Here is a 24706-nt window from a genome sequence, read left to right as displayed (position 1 = left end):
CCGAAAGTTTCCGTGAAAATATGCTCAAGAATTAGCTAATGGCGACACGCAAACGAGCTTAATCAACTTTATTCCGGAATAAGACTGGGAAAAATAAATATATATTATATATACCATAGTTGGTTGGTAATATATTCAGATGCTAGTATTCTATGATTTAACTCAACTTAATTTAAATTCTATTGTTAATCCATTGTTATTCGATTATTTCCTGATAGATAGCGCTTGCTTTGCAATTAAACAAATGGTGTTTGATTGTTTTCCGATTGATATCTGGTCTATATCGCATTTATATTGTTATTGTTCAAGCTTTTGTCAGGTGGCTGTTTTTAGACAAGTCTGTAAAAAGGATGTATTTATAATAAATAAGCCAGTGTGTTAAATAACCTGAGAAACAACAACCCGTAGTTTATATATATTTCCGAGAAAACTGTCTTCCTTAAGTATTCACGAAGTATTTAATTTGCTTTTCATTTAATTCCGCCCGGACCGAAATGGGAAATCAAAAGGACTTTGGGCGCATAAAAGGACCCAGAGCATGTCCTGTCCCTCTTTTTTTAGCACTGTGTTTTGGCTATCCTGCGCACCCATAAACATCCTGACAGTCCATTGAGATACACTTTAACTGCATCTTTAAGCCCGAAGCGATGGCAAATTCATTAATGGCTCTGCCCTCTGGAGGTCGCATGCACCTTGTCGCCATAAAACTCCCCAAGCGCCTATAAGTAGGCCATATACTAGCACTTAAGGAGGAGTCGAACAGTTTGATGCGGATGTTGCTGTTCCTGATATTGCGGAGGCAAAAAAAAGACCCATTGAAGTGAGCGCTTGGTCTCTCCCTGGCCTTGTTTCATTATGTCACGGGCTCAAAGATAAATCGTTGCCGCAGAAGACGCTCTGCTCAGTACACAGAAAAGAATTTAGCTAAACAACGAAAATTTGTAAGCCACAAACATGCTGTTTAATAAATAAATACATAAATATACATATATGTACATAACATAAATATTACTTGTTTAATCCAGTTTACTCCATTAAACATATATATAAGTTACACATTTATTTTCGACACCGACTTTCTTTTCGCGCAGTGTAGCTCATAAAAGCGCACAAAAATGGTGACAAATGCATCAAAATTAAAATTACGAAGTGCCGCAGATCACGGAAAGGACCGCCAAGATGACACACTCAACCTGCCTTGTTAGTAATGATAATGGGAGCAGTGCGGCGCGCGAGTCCTGCAGAAGGACAATGGAGGAGGCGGGAGAAAAGCGGCAGGTCGCAGAATCCAGGATGAGGGCGATGATGATGCCGACGACACTCGGGACTTGCCAATGCCGGCTGCTGGTAATGATTGCGATGGAGTTTATGGGCCACGTCAGGCAATCCCTGGATAAATGCGTTCATAAAAAGAAGGGCAAAACAAAAAATTGTTAACTGGCAATTTTTCTTGTTTCCCACGCTCTGTTGTTATCCCCAGGACACAATATCCGGCATTCGAGGCTCCCTCAACCTGCTCCTGTTTTCTATTAATTTATCAAAATGATTACACTGCCGCCGTTGGCCCCGCGGCTCAAAATTCCTTGGACATTCCTCTTGTTAACCGGATTGCAAAACATCCGTACTCCGCGAAACTTTCCGTAATATTTGGAGTAATTTTTTAGCAATTTCTCCTGTGCACCTTGTCTTTGATGGTTTTTTTTTGTTAATGGATACAAAATGGTAAAAAATAAGAAAAACCTCAAGCTTGAATGGGTTATTTTTGATAAATGTTTCAAGTTTAATTGACCACCATCTATAATGCTTAAATGTCTATGAGTTTGCATATTTGAATCGCAAATTTCGTGGATTCTTTTGTTTGTTTTTGAGCCTTTGGGAAGCTTTCAATTAGTTTTGCAAACTTTGCCGTAAAAAGTTGTGCTCCTTAGGTTGTCAAAAGGATTTCTGCGGCATGCTGCACAAACTTTTTGCTCCTTCTAATGACACAATGGTCTTGAGTTCTAATTAAGTTTTGCCATCTGCAAAATACTCGCCCTTTCGTGTCGACTATATTGACCTTGCTATCTGTGGCCCGGGGCGTTCGGCATGTGTTCATTAAACGCAGGAATTCAATTTGCAGCCTTGTAAAGTACCCCCGAAATTGCCCGGAGTCCGTGATTATCCGGGTTTTCGCCCGAATATTGGACGACTTAACAAACAGGTTTTTGTTGGAGTCGCCTACATGTGCATGTGCACCTGCATGTTGGCCAAAACTTTTCCGGCCCGTTGTTAGATGAATCCAATTAAATTTGCATTTAGCTGCTGTACGTGATCAGAAGCCATCAGCCATCGGCATACTTGCATCGATGGCTTCTGGTTGCTCGCTTGCTTGCCAAAACTTTCGACCTTCGGGGAAGCAATAAAATTCCCAGAACTTCCTGCCATTGAAAACATAAGATTAAATGCCGCCTTCCGCCAGGATGCCAAAAGTGCAATGCAGTGTACAATGGAGAGCTTACCAATTGTTTTGGCAATTACCAATTGTTCCGATTGGTTGCAGCTCCTAATTGCGGGCCATTGTGGAGAGCGAGCTTCTTGGGTAATGGGTTGCTGATAATCTGCATCGACTGCTGGCCAGGATCTGCCCCTAATTGTGGAAGCTTCCCCCAGGGAAAGCCCATATTTTTGTTGAATGCGGCTTAGAAGCCCTAGCTTCAGCTTACTTTATCCTCTGAGCAGCACATCAAGCTGTCTTAAAGTATGGAACAGAATTTATATGGCAATTGCACTAGTTACCTATGTACTTTTAAACATATTTCTAATTGATTTTAAAGCATATAGTGCTTCTGAATAATTGAAACCAGAAGACAATTTTTGGGGGAATTAGTATGCAACTCATCTCAGTCTTAAGCTGTCCGAATAGCGGTTGGTGTCAGGGTCTCAAGACTTCATTCTTAATGCCCAGTTAGAGACAGCAACTGTCACATTGGCATTGTTTTTAATAAACTCAGTGCCCCGAATCTGGAAGCCCAGCTCGAGGCTCGAAGCTGGAAGCTGGGAGCTGGGAGCCGAGCAAGCGTGTCCTGACAGCAACCAAAAGTAGAAGCTAGTCGGGGCAACAACTTAATCCCTTTTGGCCAAAAAGCAGACAAACAAAGGGCAGAACTGAAAAAGTGAGAGCAAAGTTTTTGGGGTGGGAATAATGTGGATGGGCGGAATGTGATGTACCAGCGGGGAACTTAGTTTTTAAGTCCGTTTAAGACGAATTCCCTGCTGAAAACTTTGGAATAAGTTGAGTTGAGTTTTACACGGTTGTAAGGCACTTACTATCATCGATTTTATTGACGAACTTCGGAGGGCAATTTCCAATGCCAAATGATGCAGATGTAATGATATTCTGATCTTTAATAGTTTCGGTTAAATGTTATTCTAATGATATTTTAAAACCTTTACGGCGAATTGTTTCTCTTTATTTCAACTACAACTTACTACATTTGTATGCACTTTCAGAACACAACGGCTCAGTCAATTAGCAATGAGCGGAATATCGCACAAGGCTTTCTAAGCAGCCAAGTGCTTTTTGGCGAGGCCATCCATTGGGTAAGGAGCTCAGTTCCGCCGGCGACGGAAATGGCCGCTTAAGTGGTGCGCATCCGAACCAGAACCACCGGCAGCAAGTCGAGCACACAACCACCACTCAACTCATTAGCCTCGGCAACCGTTAAGATGGCCAACTTGAGCTGGCTGAGCACCACCACCACCTCCTCCTCCATCAGCAGCAGCCAGCTGCCTTTGGTCAGCACAACCAACTGGAGCCTAACGTCGCCGGGAACTACTAGCGCAATCCTGGCGGATGTGGCTGCATCGGATGAGGACAGGAGCGGCGGGATCATTCACAACCAGTTCGTGCAAATCTTCTTCTACGTCCTGTACGCCACAGTCTTTGTCCTGGGAGTCTTCGGAAATGTCCTCGTTTGCTACGTGGTTCTAAGGAATCGGGCCATGCAGACTGTGACCAATATATTCATCACGAATCTGGCCCTGTCGGACATATTGCTCTGCGTCCTGGCGGTGCCATTTACTCCGCTGTACACGTTCATGGGTCGCTGGGCCTTCGGCAGAAGTCTGTGCCACCTGGTGTCCTTTGCCCAGGGATGCAGCATCTACATATCCACGCTGACCCTCACCTCGATTGCCATCGATCGGTACTTCGTTATCATTTACCCCTTCCATCCGCGCATGAAGCTGTCCACGTGCATCGGGATCATAGTGAGCATCTGGGTGATAGCCCTGCTGGCCACCGTTCCCTACGGCATGTACATGAAGATGACCAACGAGCTGGTGAACGGAACGCAGACTGGCAACGAGACCCTGGTGGAGGCCACCCTAATGCTAAACGGAAGCTTTGTGGCCCAGGGATCCGGTTACATCGAGGCACCGGACTCCACCTCGGCCACCCAGGCCTATATGCAGGTGATGACCGCCGGATCAACGGGACCGGAGATGCCCTACGTGCGGGTGTACTGCGAGGAGAACTGGCCATCGGAGCAGTACAGGAAGGTGTTCGGGGCCATCACCACCACTCTGCAGTTTGTGCTGCCCTTCTTCATCATCTCGATTTGCTACGTGTGGATATCGGTGAAGCTGAACCAGCGGGCCAGGGCCAAGCCGGGCTCGAAGTCATCGAGGCGGGAGGAGGCGGATCGGGATCGCAAGAAGCGCACTAACCGCATGCTCATCGCCATGGTGGCGGTATTCGGACTCAGCTGGCTGCCCATCAATGTGGTCAACATATTCGATGACTTCGATGACAAGTCCAACGAGTGGCGCTTCTACATCCTCTTCTTCTTCGTGGCCCACTCGATTGCCATGAGCTCCACCTGCTACAATCCCTTCCTGTACGCCTGGCTGAACGAGAACTTCCGCAAGGAGTTCAAGCACGTGCTGCCCTGCTTCAATCCCTCGAACAACAACATCATCAACATCACCAGGGGCTATAATCGGAGTGATCGGAACACATGTGGTCCGCGACTGCACCATGGCAAGGGGGATGGTGGCATGGGCGGCGGCAGTCTGGACGCCGACGACCAGGACGAGAACGGCATCACCCAGGAGACGTGTCTGCCCAAGGAGAAGCTGCTGATTATACCCAGGGAGCCGACCTACGGCAATGGCACGGGTGCCGTGTCGCCAATCCTCAGCGGACGCGGCATTAACGCCGCCCTCGTGCACGGTGGCGACCATCAGATGCACCAGCTGCAGCCGTCACACCATCAACAGGTGGAGCTGACGAGGCGGATCCGCCGGCGGACGGACGAGACGGACGGGGATTACCTGGACTCCGGCGACGAGCAGACCGTGGAGGTGCGCTTCATCGAGACGCCGTTCGTCAGCACGGATAATACCACCGGGATCAGCATTCTGGAGACGAGTACGAGTCACTGCCAGGACTCGGATGTGATGGTCGAGCTGGGCGAGGCAATCGGCGCAGGTGGTGGGGCAGAGCTGGGGAGGCGATTCAACTGAGATAGGGTAAGTAAATTGGAGGCAGGGACTGTATATAGTAATAAAATCAAAGTAGAGGAAGTAAATTTGTAAGGATGTGTCGGGTTTGCTTCCCTAATCAGTCAAACTAGAATTTCAGTTAACCTTTAATCAAAAAAACGCTGTTTGGTTTAGCCACCCTACTTAAGTCACATGTACCATATGTATGCATTGCTTTTTACACCACATTAGTATAAGCTTAATAAATCCCCGTGGAAGGAAACTCAGTCGACAGCAGTTGCATTTATCAATATCACCGAAAAATCCCCATATGCCACATCCTTTCAGTCGAAGGGATGGCGTCGAGCGGATTGCAAGCTCATCGGTTGATTGCGATTGTGCAAGATGGAAAATTGCTTACCGAATCACAAGGAATTTTGACGAAGGACTCATCCCATTTCCTTCGGGACAAAGAGCAGCCCATTAGTGGGAGCGAAATCAGAATGCGAGCGCAAGCCTGCATGAATTTCAAATAAAATAAAATGTGCAGTGGAAGCACAACGAACTGGAGCACTTTCCACGCACCCCAACCCTCCTGCCTTTGGAGGCCACAAAGGCCATCATCTGGCAGCTGATTTTCCCAGTGTTTCGGGCCAAAATTTCATTTGTCGAGCTGCAGTCGGTGGGCCAGGCCAGCACACTTACCTGCATAGTACCATTACCCATTACCCATTCCCGTGCCCCGGTGAGCAGTAAATCAACTGCCATGAGTCAGCCAAAAGTTGCTTCCTGTCAGCGCACAAATCTCGACCTCCTGGCGGCGGCCTCCCCCCAAAATGTTCCGCTCTTCCAGATGGTAATAAAAAGCATGTATTTCGGAGGTTACCAACTGCTGTAACTTGGTTACCAGTGCAACATTTCTGACAGTTCTGATACTCTGCTGAAATTTATGGCGAAAAGTACACGATAATTGCATTTTAAGTAGCTTCAGCTGCAGAGCAAGAGTGTAAGACTTGACAGGATATCAGATTTTAATATATTTTTGGTTCATTCGAATAGGAAATGTATCTATTTATTGATAACATTTATTCAATGGCTGATTTCATGTTATTTAAATTGGAATTTAGTGGGAAACATTATGCTTAAAATACTTTAAATTATCAACCATCATTCGGCATGACTTTCCCTGCTGCTTGAATACTATTTAAATTGGTCGGTTTACACAAATATTTTCAAGAGCATAACATCTTCGACATAAGCGGCTTAGAAGGCATGAGAAAATCGTTACGCATAAAGTTTCTGCTTAAAATGGCCAGCCGGAGAACTTTTGAAGTCCGCCGGAGGCTCTGAGTCCGTGACGGATGGCCAAGACTTGGTAATGGATTACAGAAATATGAGAAACGTGCCGACAATAAAGCGACCCTTTACCGTTTTGGCCAAACTCTCGCTCCTACCGCCACCCTCTCATTTTTATCCGGCCAAATTGGACAGGTGCACAACATAAATATAGCTAATATATGTACACACAAATTACCAACTAAACTTGGCCAATATATGCCAAGGAAAATTTACATTATTCCGCCGCCCATTGCCATTTATAATCGTCAAATCTTATGTTATACAGATGTCTAGCCAGAGTGCTTTGAATGGGTCGTAAAGTTTATAAATACATTTAATTCGCCTGAAGGCGAAGAGTTGAAAGGCAAAACAAACAATGATTTTGAAAATCGTTTCTGACAAAAACTTTCACTTGGCAGAAATAAATATTCCTTTTAGTGTGATTGTGGCACAATGGATGTCTCTCAATATTACGGAAATGGAAGAAGGCAGTGGTAGTAGTTGCATTTAATGCACATATGTGCACTTCTCAGTGGCTTTCCTCAATCTGGGACAGAGTACTCAAAAGTGCCCAGTGAAATACCAACTAGCCAGAGGATGTTCTTGTTTGCATTTGGGTTATGTTTGCGGTGGGTTTTTGAAAGCACAGATGCCAGCGAGACCAGGATGTGGCTAGTGGATGGTGGATGGTGTATGTGGCATGGTGAATAGCGGGTCTGAGGACCTCCGGCTAATGAATTATTCAGGCGGGTCGTTAGCTGGGCACAATCCCACACGACTCTGCCTAATTACCCTGCCGGCCTGACAAGCCGGACAGTAAATAAGCGGAGCTCCTGCGGCCAGGACTTGTGCGGAGGAGCTGGGAGCTTGGAGCTGGAGTGCCAGGATGGGCTCCGAATAAAACGAATGAATGAATGAATGGCTGTGGGAATGCCCCGCAAATCTCAAATACATCTCTCGGCAAACGGAGACCGACTGTAATCTGCTCAGCGAGATGGCTGCATGTCCGACCATCTGCATTATGCATGAGGTTCACTGCTCCGCATTTGGAGCAGTCTGGCCGGACGCACGGCATCCTTTTGCTAGCAAGTGCGAAACTTTTATTTAACTATTTGCACTGACGCACTGGAAAAAATGATAGGTAAGTGCACAGCTGCTACTCTGTGTGCATTATATTCCAGATTAGATGAATCACTAACGAATAAATAAAGGGATAATAGTTAAAGTTAAGCTTAAGAACGGACTAAGCCCCTTCTAATGGCCCATTTTAAATGGAAAAATTTTAATACCCCAACTGATTTTCTCTCAGTGCAGTGACTTCGATTGAGAACAATGTAAGCCGGACTGCCACTGATAACTGTTGCAAAGTTTCCAGACCAAAAGTGCCAGGCACAAAAGTTCTCGCTTTTAGTTAGATCAAATTTGCAGCAATTTGCAACACTCACCGCAATAAGTATTTGGCCCGAACCACACGGATGCAATTGGAATTTTCGGTTTAGACCACATCAACTGCGAATTGTTTAATGTTAGCCAATTTTTCGCTGTTTTAAGCGGTTGGCAAATGTGTTCGTTCAGGACTTAAAATTTCACTGTGGTCAATAAATGTTTTCATACGAATAGAAAAGCAAAACGCAACAAATTGTGAATACATTTAAATGGCTTCATATTTCTGAATTGCTGACTAGTTTTTGTTTTAGCAAATACCTGCAGGTGTTTTCTCCACATGCCACCGTAAATGCAATTAAATTTCTATATATTTGCAAATGACACTGCCCTTGGATTTTATTGCCAATCGTTAACCTTTTATGCACATTGTTTTATTACCCAATCGAATTTGAATTCGAAAATCCGCATTTGGGCCGAATGGCCGAATGGCCCAAATGCATTTGCCACTTTTCCACAACCCCAATCAATCACACTAAAAGTGCATAATGGTGTTGTAAAATCAAAGAGTCTGATTAAAGCGATACGCAAGCGATACCAAGTTCGTAAATATCGAGAGTTCGGCAAACATGCCACGCCCCCATCCATTTCGGGGGGAGTGCAAGTGTGCCAGTGTGTGTGTGAGTACGGATTTAACGGCTACAATAACAAGGACTTTGGCTGCTTATCAGACAGACACCCACACTTCCACACTCCCACGCCCGCAGAGGAATAACATTATTTCAATATGTACTTACACTCGATGCGAAATGTTTTTGGCATTGGCTGGCAATAAAAAAATTATTGCCTGGCATTTACTTGTTCACGCGATCGTCGCAGTCCGCAGTCCACGGATCCGGAATCGGATTGGGAATGGTATCCGGGGGTTTTAGGTGTTTCGGAACATGTGTTCCCTTCGGCAATTTGAAGGGTGGAGTTCTGAAACATATAAGCAGTGGCTTAGCGGGCTCATCAATAACCGCTTTAAAGATAAGTTGGCCCAATTGCAGCTTCTTTTTGGTAAGAAAGTATCTTGTATCTAAGTTGTAGCTCTATTTCATGCATTTGTTTACTAAGCGAAGACTATCCCCTTTTGCCACGCCACTGGCAGGCAAATAAAGTGTCTTAAGAGCACTTCGCCACTTTGGGATAGGTATATCAACTGGTGAGTAAGCCAACTTGAATGACAGACAGATATTCGATGTGGAAATGAACGCATTTAATGAAGTTCCCTCTTCGCCGAAAGGAAGTCTCTAATTGTTGGCTGAACACATGCCAGTTGGCCTCCTTTTCATGTGGTAATCGATAGTGTGGCAGCTGGTTAGCAGATTTACCACAGATTTTCCAATTATCTGAGTGGCTGAGATGGAAAAAAGGGCCAAGTGCTGTGGAGAAGAATGAAATATACAAAGAGCCCAAGTTTAATTAAGGAATGATAAACCTAAAATGCCTCTGAAACTATTAACAGAAACTTAGATAAGTCTGAATAGTTCAGGCGAAGCTAATCTACTTTTTAAAAACTTAAATATTAAATTTTCTAAACTGACTTGCCTATCCATATTCAACCAATGCAACTCGCACTTAATTCAAAGTGTTTGGCCAGAAAGCCAGCCATATATGTATGGTAGAGTGCTGTTGCCCATATGGTCATCGGGTCAAAACAAACAACAAACACGGCCATTAGAGCCCGGCGAATATCCACAGAAAGAGCCCTGGACTTGGCCAATTAAGCAATTACGCTAACAAGCTTTATTATGTTGGGTAAGCAAGGCTGAAGCCAACAATGGGTAATGGGTGGCCAGGCAAACTGGCCAAGGTGTTGAGCAAACAATTAAAACGGAAAGTGGAAAGGACAGCAGAGGGATGGCATCCGATTCCGGTTCTAGTCTGCGATGCTCGAGTCCTGGAGCCTTGGAGTCTTGGAGCCAAGACCACTTTAAAATGGGCCAAATTAGGTGCTAAGGACAGCCTGCGGCAAATTTATGAGCTAAAACTTTATTTTTCCTGTTTGCCCATCGGCATAAATTATAGAAAACAAGGGACCTTCCGTCGGACCCCCGAGGTTCTTGCCTGTCCGCAGTGGGAAATGCGAAAAGAAGGAAAACTTTCGACACATTGAAATTGATGGTCATAAATTTTATTGACTTGTTGTCGGGCTGCTCAGTAAAATGTATATATAATGTATATATAAAGGACCTGCTCTGCTCCATCAGCTTGATGCCTCTTTTTATGCGGCAAGCGATTATGAGGAGGCATCCAGACATGTTGAACTAGGCTTAGTTAAACAGTCCTGCCGTTTAACTCACTCATCCAAAGTGCCCCAGGACAATTACGACTGTTCGGGGTGAGTCTGTATATATATTTATATATATATATATATATATGTTTATAAAGCCATGTCCGGCACGTAGAGTTTCCCGGATGAGGCAGCCGCTGGAATTTCTAGCTGACTTGGCACCCATTCGATTTACACTGGATGGAGCGGGATTGATCAAATTAAAAGATTTCCAATATTCATTTTTCAATTTAAACGCATCGCCTCGCTGAGAAACATGTTTGGCAAACAAATGCGCAGAAAAATGATTTACTAGAAGAACATTTAGATGAGGGTATAAAATCAACAAGAAGCTGCTTAGATTTATTGCCTGCCGAACTTTTGAGTGTTTTAGCATTTATTTATATACAATTATTTCTAAGAATTAGTATCAGTTCCTTGTAATCAATGATCGATGATAAGCTAATGAAATTCCCGGAAATCGTTTTAATTTCTCCGAGTGTCCTGTTCATTCCGAGGAAAGTGCGTCAGAGTGTGATGGCTTAATGTCTGGCTGCATTCAGTCTTTGTTATTGATGGAAATTGTCCATAAAAGCGAGCCAAGTTTATGCTCCATTAAATGCCATAAAAGGCGTTCGCCATGACTTATATGTGAGGAACGTGGCGGACAGTGGTCAGGTTGGACTTAAGCAAGTGGCCCACAGTGTTAGTACGTACATATATACGTCTAATTTATGCTTGAAGTTTTCCCTTTGATCCCTGACTCTTTATGGGAATGGGGGAGAAGGCACTCGTCCTGGTCCTGCCCCATCTCCACGATTCGCCCGTGTTGACAGCTGAGCTTAGCGCCACTTAATATGAGCCAAAGGCAATATTAACTTGACAGTGGCTCATCCAACTGGGAAATCGAGACGGGGTGTGGCCCAGCTCTGGTGGCCTCTGGAGCTGTCTTCATTAGCTACTTTATTAACAGTTAATTAAATTTTGTGTTTAATGATTGGCGAGACAAAAGTCGAGAGGGCTAGATGGGTGCTAGAGCTAATATTAAAAATGCTTGCGGCTTGGCATTTATTAAAGTTCCCGAAAATGGCAATTTTGGGCCGAAGGAAACCGGCGTTTCCGAGGCGTTGCCAAACCGGCAATTACAAGTTTAATGAAACGAGAAATGCCTTTTATAATAATTGGCCAAGCACAAATACCCGAACAGTTTGAGCACAAGTAATTTTCGGGATAATGGACCAGGAAATTTGTTTTGCCAGCTGACCCTCTGGTTTTCTGCTATTCTGGCCAAGAATGCCAAGACGCCTGCGTATATGACATGGCCAGAGAATTCCTTTCAAAATAACTGAAATCTAATTACACATTCTGCACAGAATTTCTCGCATGCTTCAGGATTCTGGATTGGAATTCACTCTTTCATTCCACTCGAGGAGTGCGAGTGAAGGACGTATGCCTTTCAAAAGGTTCAAATACATAATTATGCAGCTCAGAGTCTCGAATGACAGCCGTGTAAAACATGGAACCCCAAGCAAAAAAAAAGAAAACAGGGAAAACAAAAAGCTGCGGCAGAGTCAGCCAGGCGTGGTAATTGGGTCGGAGTCGTGGAGTTGCCGGGTAGAGAGCTGGAGCAGCCCGAGAAGTACCTTGGAACACCAGCCAACCCGGCTGGTGGAAGTGTCTAGGCGGAGGACTCCACCTGTCAGCAGGTGGCGTTGCCAGGGACTTAAAGGGCGTCAAGGAAAAGTTCGCTCGGCTTGAGAGCCTGTCATCAACGAGCCGTGGACTAGGGAATTTTTTCAGCCATTTCTTAATTTATGTGCGAGCGAAGGCAAACAGAATATGAATGCTAAAAAATAAACAATGTAGACGGGCCTCGGCGAAATGTTTATATTTAAAGAGTTTGTGCTTTAATACCTTCGAGGGGAAAAGCCCAGCGTTGCCTGGAAAAAATAGTAAAAGCCGCGAAAAACTTTCACGTGAGCGGATAAAAAGGCGTATGAGAAAACAAGAAAGTGAAAGGAAAATCCTTCCATGGAAATTACAATAGACCGCTGAAATATTATCATAAATGCGAGCGCAGATGAGTTTTTCATTCTGTGTGAATAAGAATAACGCGACTTTTTGATGTTCTTTGAAAAGTGGTGAAATAAGCATGAAGTTATTAAAAACTATTATTTTTGAAGGTTGATAAGCACTCACTTGCAAAATACTTTAAGCCATAAGATGGGTTCAGAAAATAATTAAATTGCTGAACATAAGATTTTCTGAGAAAAACATAATTTGTGTTCATCACATTTCGAACATTTTTCCTTTTTTTTTTGCCCAACTTCAGGCTTCAGCTTGTCAGATGGTTATGGTCGAAATTCTGTCTACAAGAGGGGAAAATCCTGACAAATTTCTGCCTCATAATTCATCGTGCACAGGTAGAGAGGGAAAAACCTGCCACAAGGCATACAAATTCCACAAAAAGAAAGGAAAATGTCACCAGAAAAGCTTGGCTTGAAAAAATCTCAGCTTTTCCATCGATTTTCTTGCTTCACCAGTTGGGCTACCGAAAGTGTCTGTTCCTTAGCCCAGTTGAGGGTCATTAGAGAAAATTGCAATTAAAGTCTCGGTCAAAATCAATCACGTTCTAGCAACAAATCACGTTGAAGGGGGAACAAGAAGGTATAGCCAAAATGAAAAGTGACGGGAAAAATCCTGAGCATTAACATTATTTTAATCAAGGGAGCTACACACGCCGAGTGTTGCGATTCAGTGTTCAGATATCTCAGCCAGACAAACTCCAGCTCCAGTGCCACAAAAAGCTGCGATTTCTCTTGTTCCTTTTTTTTTTGGAGACAACATGGAAGCGACCTGCATGTCATTAAGCCACAGGCATCCCCACAAGTGACGGGAAAAATCATCAGTCATTTTCGACGGGCCTTTCCGTCAATGACAATCAGGCTGAGTGGGTCGCGGTATTCGGCTTGCGATCCAAATCAATCGGTGAGCGAAGGACAGTTTGAGCAAAGCCAGCTTTTAAATCAGATATAATGCAGTATGTAAAGGCGGCTTGGAGGCGTGTCTGGCAGCTCTGATGGATTGCCTATCTTAGTAATTAATTAGGAAGTTGAGGGTAGGGGCTGCTCTTGAAACGAGCTTGCACTCTCAAATTAAAACATATTTTTAACAAGATTATAACTCTTTATTAAACTAATAAAACTGAGATAATATTAAATATTACAAATCATACAAAAGTCGAATTTTGAATATTGCACCTCATTAAACTCCCAACAATACTCGCAATCGACTAGTGATTACGATGGCATATTATGTACATTACATGTAGAATGGAGTGTTAAAGATCCTTTTCAGTGAATGTACTCTTTATCAGGATCACTCGTCTGTTTGTCCATATGAACTCTGTGATCTCTGGAACAAAAAAAACTATAAAGTTGAGACTTAGAGCATAAAGATTCTAATGACTCCCAACACGGTCATACTAACGCCCACAAACCGCACGAACCCTTCACGCCCACACTTTGGAAAAAAGTTGTTAATTTCTTTATTTTATTACATTTCATGCCAACTAGCTGATGGTTACAAAACTCGACTGTAGCAATTCCTCTTGTTTAACTGTTAATTTACATTTTGCTACTTTTTACATAATCAAAAACTTATAAGTTAGTTAGTAAAACATTGTAAAGAGAAGTTTGTAATTTTTATATGATTTTTCCAATATTGTTAAAAAATTAGTTAACGTCTGTTGCTTTTTTAAATCTTCCTTCTAAATGTGAGGAAAATGTTTAATAGCAGTTAGCTACGCAAATCAACAGTGTAAAGAATATGTATTAATAATTGATATTTTACATAGAACAATCCGCTTCGACAAGCTCCAAATAACTTCTTTTCGAAAGAACTTATTTATTTTATTTTTTCCGCTGTTTGCTTAACTTGATTTCTTTAATTTTTCCGCATCCCAACAGGATTTCCTTTCCGTTTGGATACGCGTGTCCGACAGCCACAACAACTACCACCCTACGTGCCTGGCATATCAATAATATGCATATAAATTAAAGAAAGCGATGGCCGTTTGACAATTTCCGACCAGCTTAACTTATGTATTATTGAAGCGACGAAAGTGAATTAAAATTAAATTTTCCGTTTATTCCCCCGCGCGTGTATTATAGTACCCACTCCTCCCCGAAGACCGCCGCAGGCAAATTACTTTTATAAACTCTCTGACAAACCACATCCCGCCGAAGTCCTTCGAAATTCGCTTGGGAGACCGCAATGGGTATTGTGTGAGGGGAAAAATATTTGAAAAATTTAATTTCGTCTAAAATGTCTAAGAGAAGACAAAAAATAATGGGAGAAGAGCTCACTCACTTTAAGTTGCTGGCCCGCTTATTGCTTTCATAATATTGTCTAAGCTCAAGTTAATATTTTGAATAATGCCACATCGTTTGAGTGCCTAAGTGAGTCCCCTGGTCGCTGGATATTTATGACTTCAGATATATCAGCGCCAGGAGCAGTCACAGGGCACAGAACACAGAACTTAGTGGCCCGAAGAAAACCGTAGCACTCTTTTCAGCGCCCTCGAAATGGGTCGCCATTTCTCTTAGCCTTAAGTCGCGCCTTTTGGCCATTATTGTGTAGTAGTAGTGGGGCCCGAATAAGCTGAAAACAAGTTGCCAAATCAGGGTCACAAATGGATGTTTGACAACTTTGTTGGCAGGACAATAAAAGGGGTTCTTTTCAGTTAGGATTCAGCTTCGGATATGCTTCTAATGATCAGTACGCACGAGATATAACACTTTTTAATTTAAAGCTGTTTTTACGCCTCAAAAACAACTGTCTAAAGAATATTAATCCCCCAATTAATCGCATAGTCCTCTGACACTTAATATTCAGAAATACATTTTAAGCGCGACTACCCCAAAATAGAATCATATTTAAAGTGCATTGCCCTAGGTGGCATATTTAAGCAAGCGGATGGCTCAAGAGCTCAGACCTCACTTAACCCCGTCGACTTGAGGACTTGGCATAAGGTCACTGTCCATGGCCCCGACTAAGCAGAATTTCCAGGCAGATTTGCATGGACCCGGCCTAAAAACGGAGCTCCCTTCCTGACGGCAGTAAATATTTGCAAGAGGACTGTCCACACACATACAGTGGCTTGAACAGCCTTGGAATCCTTTTTTCGGCGTACAGTTTTTCCAGTGGGTTGGGAGCTGAAGAAGCTGCTCTTTTTCCGGCCCACTCTCGCAATGTAAATCTATTTTAATGTATGCAGCAATTAAAAATACATCAGTTTACTTTCGGCCGCCTTTGACAGCATCCACTTCCTGCGCCTTCGTCCTTCGTCCTGTCATTTAATGCGCCATTTTGGGCTCATTAAATTTCATAGCGTTAAATGTTCCCATGTTCCATGCATACATTGAGTAATTTTTTGTAATATTCAAGCCGGCATCCCTTTCTCTCGGCATGATTCAAAGCACCCAGTGAAGGAATTGAAGTGCCGCGATGGCTCAACTCAGCCATTAAACGGTGATGTCAGTGCGACACCTTCATTTACATAAAGACCAACACGTGTCGGCGACTGTCATTGAACTGTCATCCGATCCCGTTACGAGTCCTTTCCCCAGTTTCCTCTCCCCCATCTCGTTCACTTCCTGTTTTGCCTAATTACGCCCTGTGGAAAATTCATTAAATGCCCCGACACCCCAATCAGTCGTCTGTCTACACTGTCTAACTCGGCTAAATTTAGTCCGCATCGCAATTCATTAAAAAGAACATCCTTCTCGGCGTGCTGTTGAGCCGTCCTTGGAATCCGTGTAGTTGTCTGGCTGTGGGGCATCCTCTGGCATCCTCTCCTCTCCAACTCGACATATGTTCCCAGGACCACAGAGTTTGTTTGCCTCGCCATCCGCAATTGCGGCCAACTTAAAATCCACTCCAGTCATGAGCGCTCCTAAAGGACAATTGCATGTGGCTGACATTTCAAGATGTGAGCAATCCAAGTTACAAGTACTCAGGTGTTGTCAGTCAGTCAGTGCAAATCGGAACTGGAAAATTAATAAATAAATAAATAACGTAACGTATTAAATAAATGATCAGCTTTTCACCAGTAAACTAAATAATAAACCCTGCTTATGAAATAAATATGCCACACTATACATTCAAATTTCTACTGCACAGAAAATAATGAAAAAAAGCAGCAACTTTAGTCCACCAAAATTAAACATTTTCTGCACTTGCACTTTCCTTATTGATTTTTTTATTGCCTTGTTTTGCTAAACATTTTATTGCCATTTCTTATTGGTTTTCCTGAGAGAACTTCCAGAAACTAGGCTACGAAACACAGCACGGAAAAGCCATCCCAAGACCAATAAGAACAATAGCAAAGCAATAAAAGAAACTTTTGTTTTTTTGGGGACACATTTCGGGAGCATCGATGGGAGTGGGGATACAAGCGCAAAAGTACAATCATTAAAATTAATTACACAAACATTAATGTGCCGCTGGCAATTAGGGTCCCAAACCGACAGAGGTGAATTTTGGCTTGCCAGAGATTCTACAATTTCCACCCACTTCCTGTCAAGCATTCCGATTGGCAGACCGCAGCCAAGTAATTTCTTCACGCACCCCAAACACCGGAAGAAAAAACCCATATTGAATAAATCATATTTTAGTTATTAATTATTAGCCATTCCTATTTCAATTCTAGTTCAATATAAATAATAAATAAATAATGGTCGAAAGCGAATAAATAGTGTGATGCTTAAACTGGCATAAAATTCTCGCAGTGTCACACGCCCACAAGGATCCCCGCAAAACACACACAATCACAGTCGACAATAATGAATACTTAATAAGGCGGCGTTCGAGGCGGTCGGACTTTCAGTTCCAGCTGAGGACAAACAAAGGCCAAAGACCATGGCTAAGGCTGCGGGCCAAGTTTACCTTTGTTTGGACCACCTGTCCACCTCCAGCTGCCATCCATGGGTCCTTCTCCTGGTCCTTGTTCGTTGTCCTGCTCTTCGCCTGCTTTGTTACTTTTCCCCTTGTTAGGCGGCAAATTTTATTTCAATTATCAACACCCAAGCGAACGGCATTTAGCATTCAAGTTGATTTAATTTGTCAGCAGAAACGTGTCGGCTGAACTCGAAAGCCAGCTGCGATTTTTCTGTGCACTTTCACCTTCACTTTACATTAAAGGAAAATCTTTGCTTCAATGTGAAAACGAAAGATAGTTGAAAGCCATTCATAACTGTGATTGATTTTAATTAATTTTAAAGTTAAATAAAATCATTCTGTGTGTAACTAAATAGTTTAAAATTCAGTTTAAAAAGCATGCGCCAAGTTATCAAAATGAGACTTTGTTTATCTCAGCTTATATTTCAATATTAATCCCTGTATCTCGTGGTCACAAAATATATATAATATATATATATATATAAATATATATACACAAAAGTATATTTGACAAATTTAGAGCCCTGCCAAATTCACATTTGAAATTAATGACAATCCCAGCACGAAACATCCGCCGGATTTCCATCGAAAGTGTGCGTAGTCGACCGCAGTTTGAACATTATTTTTGTGGAACTTTACTCAGAATTGATATTACAGTTTTAATTAAAATGTACAATAGTGTTCGTTAGCCGAAGTCAAAAGCCAATTTATTAAGTATGCGTCGTACAAATAAATATACGTAGCAGAGAACTGCAAGGTTGGCATTTTTTGCCACTCGACTCACACTCAACATTTTTGAGTGTGGGTGCCACTCACCACTCACAGCGCGGGTACTTACAAACACCCAGTTAAAATCTGCATGAGCAGGCAAGCACTGAGCAACTAAGACAAGCAAGTAGAGTGTCAAAAAACACCCGGGTGCCTAGACACCCAGTTCTTTGATATGTAGCAGGTTTTTTGCAGAATAATGTCCAGCAAAAGCAGTGTGAATTGTGTGAATTTGAATGTAATTTAAATTCAGAACACTAGTCAACAGACAGATACACTATAATTGAATTGCTTAAATAATAACGGCGGTATTAAGGTCACTCGATATGGCAACCACAACACGACTCCACTGCGTATACGTAATGTAAACGTACATTATTCTGCAGAGAGAAATGGAAAAAAGGCGGGGGGCGTTAGCTTATGCAACAAGTGGTTAATGCTAATTAGGACTTTCCGGGTGAGGACGAACAAGGACATTCCGATGACGGCAAACAATACTCGTAAGATGGCGATGTCAACAAGGACAGCAAGGCAAACATCGAGAACGCCGTCTGGGTCTCAAATATTCACTACCGCCTGCAATCCGATGCTCCTTTAATTAAGCAGACTACTGGAGCCTGATGATGGGTATCCAGGCATATGGCCATTATATTATTTCAATACTGGGAATTTTCTGTTTGTTTTCTAGAGTAACTTCAGCAACTAGAGTTAAGGGTCTAAACAGATTTCTAAACTGATTTAGATTTAATGTATGATGTACTTAGTACCATAAGTATAAGTACTACTTACTGAGGCAATTAAGCAGTTTGCACTATTATTAATAAAATTTCATCTGATTTGCCCCACGTGCAATGCCTCCTGTTGTTATCATTAAAGCGAAATACTTTGTGTGAGCCCTGAATTTCAATATTGGGCTCATTGAAAGGCGATTTGCGATTTGTAGACGCAAGATGGCAAACAAATTGGCATAAGCCGCTTGCAAGTGAAGAGGTATTACGTCCTTCTTGGGGCTTAAACGTGGGCGACATGTGCATGTCACAATGTGGGCGGTCTTATTTTGTGTGTGGTATTAATAAATCATTAAACTGAGAATTCCCTGTAAAAATAGCTAACTACACACAAGAACATATGTACATATTTCTGCAAGTCAATCAATCTGCCAGCGCCGAAAGCAATCTAAACTTCATTCTCATTTGTGTTTTTCTATTTTACAGATTTTCGAAACGCATTTCTAAGCAACCGTCGTGGACGGACTCTTATTGAATTGTGCCAGTAATTCAAGCCAAAATAATGCAGGGAAACGCCAGCTGGAATTCGAATGTCCTTTTGTAAACCGCACTCAACATGGATGGGCAGAAAAATGCTGATAAATGGCAAATCAAGTGACAACGATGCCGAAGGAGAAGGTTGTCTAGCAATTGGCTGAAACAGCTATCAGCTATTGCTATTGATATCAGATGTGTGTACATATAGTATATATACATATATATTTATGGATGGTGTATGTGGTGTGTAAGTGGGTGGGCTAATGGAGTGTGCCGAGGGCAGAACTGCCGCTTTATACTGCTATTTTTTGTCGAATTTTCCGCCGCCATTCAAGTCGCGACAATTGCCGGGCCATTTCGCATATTTACAATGCCTCGCAGGGTGATTCCAACTCCAAATCCCCCGAAGAACAGTTTGCCTTTGTCGCTTTCAATTTGTACCTACTCGCAACAACTGCCAGGCGACACTTGTCGTTTTGGCGTTTTTGGCTTTCGCCAGTCGCACGGAATTAAATTTCAGGCGAGCTCTTTTTATCCCCAATTGTGCGGAAATATGTCAGCTACAACTCGTTTTTCTGGGCAAGAACAATAATTTGCCCGACTTGGAAATGCAAACATTCCCACGGCCGATGGAGCTCAATAAAGAAAAAAAGCTGACATTGATGAGATTTGCACCGGGTCGTTGAATTTACGAGTTTTAAACTTGACTGACAGTTGGCATCGGCCAAAATTGAAACGGAAATTGAACTGAAAACGAATTAAATCCCATCCCTTAATGCACAATTTGTCACTGAAACCAAAGAAAGATAAACCACTTTTTGGGATTCACCTTTAAATGGGGATACTTTTCCATGCGTGGCATTTTTCCTATATATTCCGCCATAATTTACCACTTTTCCATCAAATTCCGGCGATTTTAGTGGGGCTATATCCGAATATAAAGGCATCAGGAGTGACTAAACTAACTTTAAATGTTTTATCACGAAATAATTCGTAGCAAATAAAATGTGTCAGGTCTAAGACAGCCATTCACTTAATTTTAAGCTGCTCGACATGCTTGTAAAGTATTTCAGAGCTTAGGTAAAAACTAAAGAACTAAAAGAATTATAGTTAATATATATGTATATGTTTAGGTATTAAAATTAAAATGTAGGATTACCGACTAAGCGCATCAAATGCTAGAAGTAAAGGGAGTATGAAAATGAGTTGTCAAAAACATGGAGATACAAAACCGAAAGTACGCAAAGTTGTGCTGACCATGAGCCCCGCTTTTGAAAGCTTAAGTCTGGCTTTCAAAAACAAGTCACATGATTTGGTGTACTTTTGGTTGTTTCCGCTTTGACCACATGTTTCTGCTGCGTATACGTAATTATAGTTAATGTTAGTCAGCGTTTAAAGCTAAGCTAAGTTAACTGATAGAATGTTTCGGAATACTCACTAATCGTTCGATAAGCTAAAGTTAATTTAAACTGGCATTCAAGCACGAAAGGGTCTCATGAAATTAATAGGAATTTTCTATATATCCAATAATGTAAATCTTCGAGTTATTAGCTACAATTAAATGTTGGCTGTTGTATCAATGTATTATGAACGAGTAAGATAAGTTATGTAGACTTTGAAGGGCATTTTAATAGACAAGGAAAAAGTTATTATATCCGCAGGCTTAAGGAAATATTATAAATATTTTAAGCGAGATCATACAACCTAGTATTACGAAAAGTGAAACTCAACTTAAGCTAGTACTTAAGGCATTTTAAAATGGGTTTTAAGCTAGGAAGGAAAACACTTGAGTTATTTGATGTGAGTACGAATATCTTAAGCTAAATGTTGTTAATTCAACACCCACTAGTTAAGGGTTGTGTTTGTAGAACGTAAATGTTAAACAAGAAACAGTACACAATTGGAAATAAATTTAAAACGATCAATATGAAACTCTTAACAATATAGAAGCATGTTAAAAACGCATAATTTTAATAACAATGAGACACAGCTGAGTATTAATCTTAAAGTAAAAAAAAACTATACTTGTAGCCGAAAAAGATGTTTTAAAATACGGATTACCGACACACGAATAAATAATGGATGTTGAAGCAAATGGAGTGCCTGTTTAAATGAATGTGGGTCTGCATACCATCTTAAAGTATCTCCATCTGCATTTAATACGAGTAGTAAACTAATCCCCGAGGAATGCGGACTGTTCCATCTTCTCAGCATGTGACAAAGTTGAATGTTCTGCTGGCGTGCTTTGATCAAATAAACAAACAAATGACAAACTGGGAGAAATGTGCAGACAGGCGATTTGTCACTAGGTAATTTATGTACCCAGTAGCCCTCAACTGGGTCAACAGGACCAAGAAGGACCCACATGAAGCCCACCCCGCAGGTCAGTGCATCAAGGACGACAAGGTGTGTTCGTTCCTGGGGTTCAATTAAAACGCTGGCATGCGAAAAGTTTGACGTTGAAGTTCATAACCGGATCGAACAATGCTGAAAACTTTGTTCCGCCTCGAATGAAAGTTATGTCCTTGCAAGTTATTTCCAATATCCTTGCGAACTCGCTGGGATTGCTATGTAACTGCTCCGAGATCTGTAATTTACTTATATGAGCACCTAAGTGGATAGCAAAAGCCACATGGAGTGGCTACATGGGCAGTTGTTTATCAATTAGAGGAAGCCTTTAAATTGGTAACACCATAATTCCCTACGAGTTGTAATTCGAAAAGCAAACTCATTGACAGCCATTTAGGCTTTAATTTCCATTATGGCCCTTAGCTTGCGCATTTATTGCGCAATTATCAACTGAAAGGTCCTTTGATTTTGATTATTACTGTTCGGCATTTGCACTTAAAGCCTTGGTTAACCAATATTACCATAGCAACACGATAATTTCGCAAATATGGCCAATGGCTGGGCGGTTGGGCAATTGAAATTATGATAAATCAAGGTATGATATAATACTTACTGGGCAAACTTGTTTGCACAGCTAACCAAATTATTTGCCATGACGCTGTTTAACGAATGTGTGCTAAAGTATAATAAAATGAATTAAGCATAAGCATTCAAATTTATGTTGCTATTAAGTAAGTTCGATTTGAACTCAGTTCGATTCGGATTGTGGTCTGAGCTACTGCGGATACATTTTCCTGACATCTCTCACGAGAACCCATTTCAAAATAGCTTTTAAGGATGAAAACTAATAAACTGTCCCGAGCAGAGCACTTCATCAAGCCGGAAGGTCCTGTCAACTTGTGCTTACCTGGCCTGAAATTTAATCGTTACGAATGTGCGGTCGTAAGTCATAGTCCTGCGACTCTGACTCCTGAGTCCAAAGACCCCTGGGCGGCGGCATTGAGTTAAGTGACATTATTTGGTTACCCAGACGAAGGAAAATATATGTATGGCCCATGAAGAAAATATTTTTTCTTAAATTAACATTCGCTTTCCTTCCCAGAGATGCATCAAATAATTAGAAAATTGAAATGAATCCCTGTGTATGGATATTCTACTTTTAATGAACTGTCTACAAATCTTAATTTAAAAATACTAAAAAATTACTATGTTTAACCTGTTTAACCTGTAAAAAATACATAGTTTGTCAAAAGGATTTATTTCACACCATATTAAAAGGGAATTTCAACTCGCACAACAACTTTTGGAAACTAGTTTTTTGAAAATCCTCTTATTTGCACCTGTGCGCCAGCCACATAAATTGTCATTATAGCGAATAAAGAACAGCAGATCTGTTGTTTGCAGTTCACTGGTTTCGAGACTGTCTGTTCTGTTTTTTTTTTTTTTTTTTTTTTTGTTTTTTTGTGATGGTCAAGTCCTGGAAACTATTTTTGTGGCTCTGGCCACTGGCAGCAAAAGTTATTTGTTGTGGGTTTCTTTGCCATTCTTTCTCACTGCAATAAAATTGTTGTGTGACATGGATTGTATGGAACTAAACGTTGAACGGGGGCAGGAACAACGAAATGCAGGACGATAAAGCAAATGAGACGTCAGCCGAGAGTAGTTTACAAATTGCTGTTTTATGGCAAAATGAGTATGATGGAGTAGCCAACTAGTTAGCCGTCACAAGGAGCACAGCTACTGAACTGGCTGAAATGGAGTCCTTGAAGTGCTCAAGTGGCAAAGGCAGCGAAACTTAAGACAAAGTCCCTCGGGTGCGAAAAAGTTCAATAGAGTGAAACCAGAAAGCAAATAAATTCAATTAAAATTGAACGACACTCTGACACATGTAAGCAGGCACTGCCACGAGTATCCTCGTCTAGGCAAAGAAGAGGTCCTGGCAACCACTTTACCAACACATTCCGACCTCGGAAAACAACAAGAACAACTCGCTGAGCCCCGAAAGTTTCCTTTGTCACTGTGTGGGTTTTTCCAAAACTTTCGGCGTGAAATGTGTTAATCAAAAGCAGCAGCTCAAAACAACAGAACTTGCGCCAAGTCAAACAGTCGAGTTCGGCGGCTTCCTCTCGGAACAAATTATATAATCAGCGAAATTTAAGAAAAGTTACTGGTCGGATGAATTTCGAAGCTTCCCGATTAATTATTAAAAACGAAAAGAGGGTACAGGTTGGGGATAAGTTATATTATTATCTTATTTATAATGTAATATAATAGGACGATACAATTATTATATAATTTTGAATTTATTAAATTGCTTTATGCACCTTATTAGTTTTTTTTTTATCGTTACTCGTAATGTAAAAGGGTATACCAGATTCTTTGAAAAGTATGTAATAGGCAAAAGGACGCGTTTCCGACCATATAAAGTATATATATTCTTGATCAGGATCAATGTCCGCATGAACGTTGAGATCTCAGGAATTATAAAGACTAGAAAGCTGAGATTCAGCATATCTATTAACAATATCTATCGATATCCCAGAAAAATACTAGCTGAGTAACCGGTATCAGATAGTCGGGGAACTCGACTATAGCATTCTCTCTTGTTTTAATTTTGGTATGTCTTTACAAATGTTTAATTTCATTTAAAATAATTCCTACCCTTTTAATTTTTCTTTTATCTTTATTGAATTTATTTTCTACAATCAATAATCCTGTTCTTGTGTTTGCTGTCTATAGAATGCTTAAAGAAAATGATTTTTGTAACTAAATAAATCTAATAATATTTAATATATTTAATATTTAAGTGCTAGATGTCCATTGTACCCATATGCAAACCAGGGACATGCATGGAAAATAGCATTTC

The 24706-nt window shown here is 41.6% G+C and overlaps 1 protein-coding gene across 1 annotated transcript in view; it reads left to right on the top strand.

The window, feature by feature from the left end:
* The window catches only part of LOC117141408 (prolactin-releasing peptide receptor), a 30554-nt gene extending 8992 nt beyond the window's left edge, over positions 1-21562 (top strand). Inside the window, exons 2-3 of the mRNA XM_033304831.1 lie at positions 3490-5511; positions 19441-21562. Coding sequence (XP_033160722.1) covers positions 3706-5505 — 1800 coding nt within the window. The 5' untranslated portion in view covers positions 3490-3705 and the 3' untranslated portion in view covers positions 5506-5511; positions 19441-21562. The remainder of the gene's footprint in view (positions 1-3489; positions 5512-19440) is intronic.
* Positions 21563-24706: the final 3144 nt, after the last annotated feature.

This window comes from Drosophila mauritiana, chromosome 3L (genome assembly GCF_004382145.1).
Source record: "Drosophila mauritiana strain mau12 chromosome 3L, ASM438214v1, whole genome shotgun sequence".
Lineage (NCBI taxonomy): Eukaryota > Metazoa > Arthropoda > Insecta > Diptera > Drosophilidae > Drosophila > Drosophila mauritiana.
Note: the sequence above shows the minus strand (reverse complement) of the source record. Positions and strands in the feature narration are given on the sequence as shown.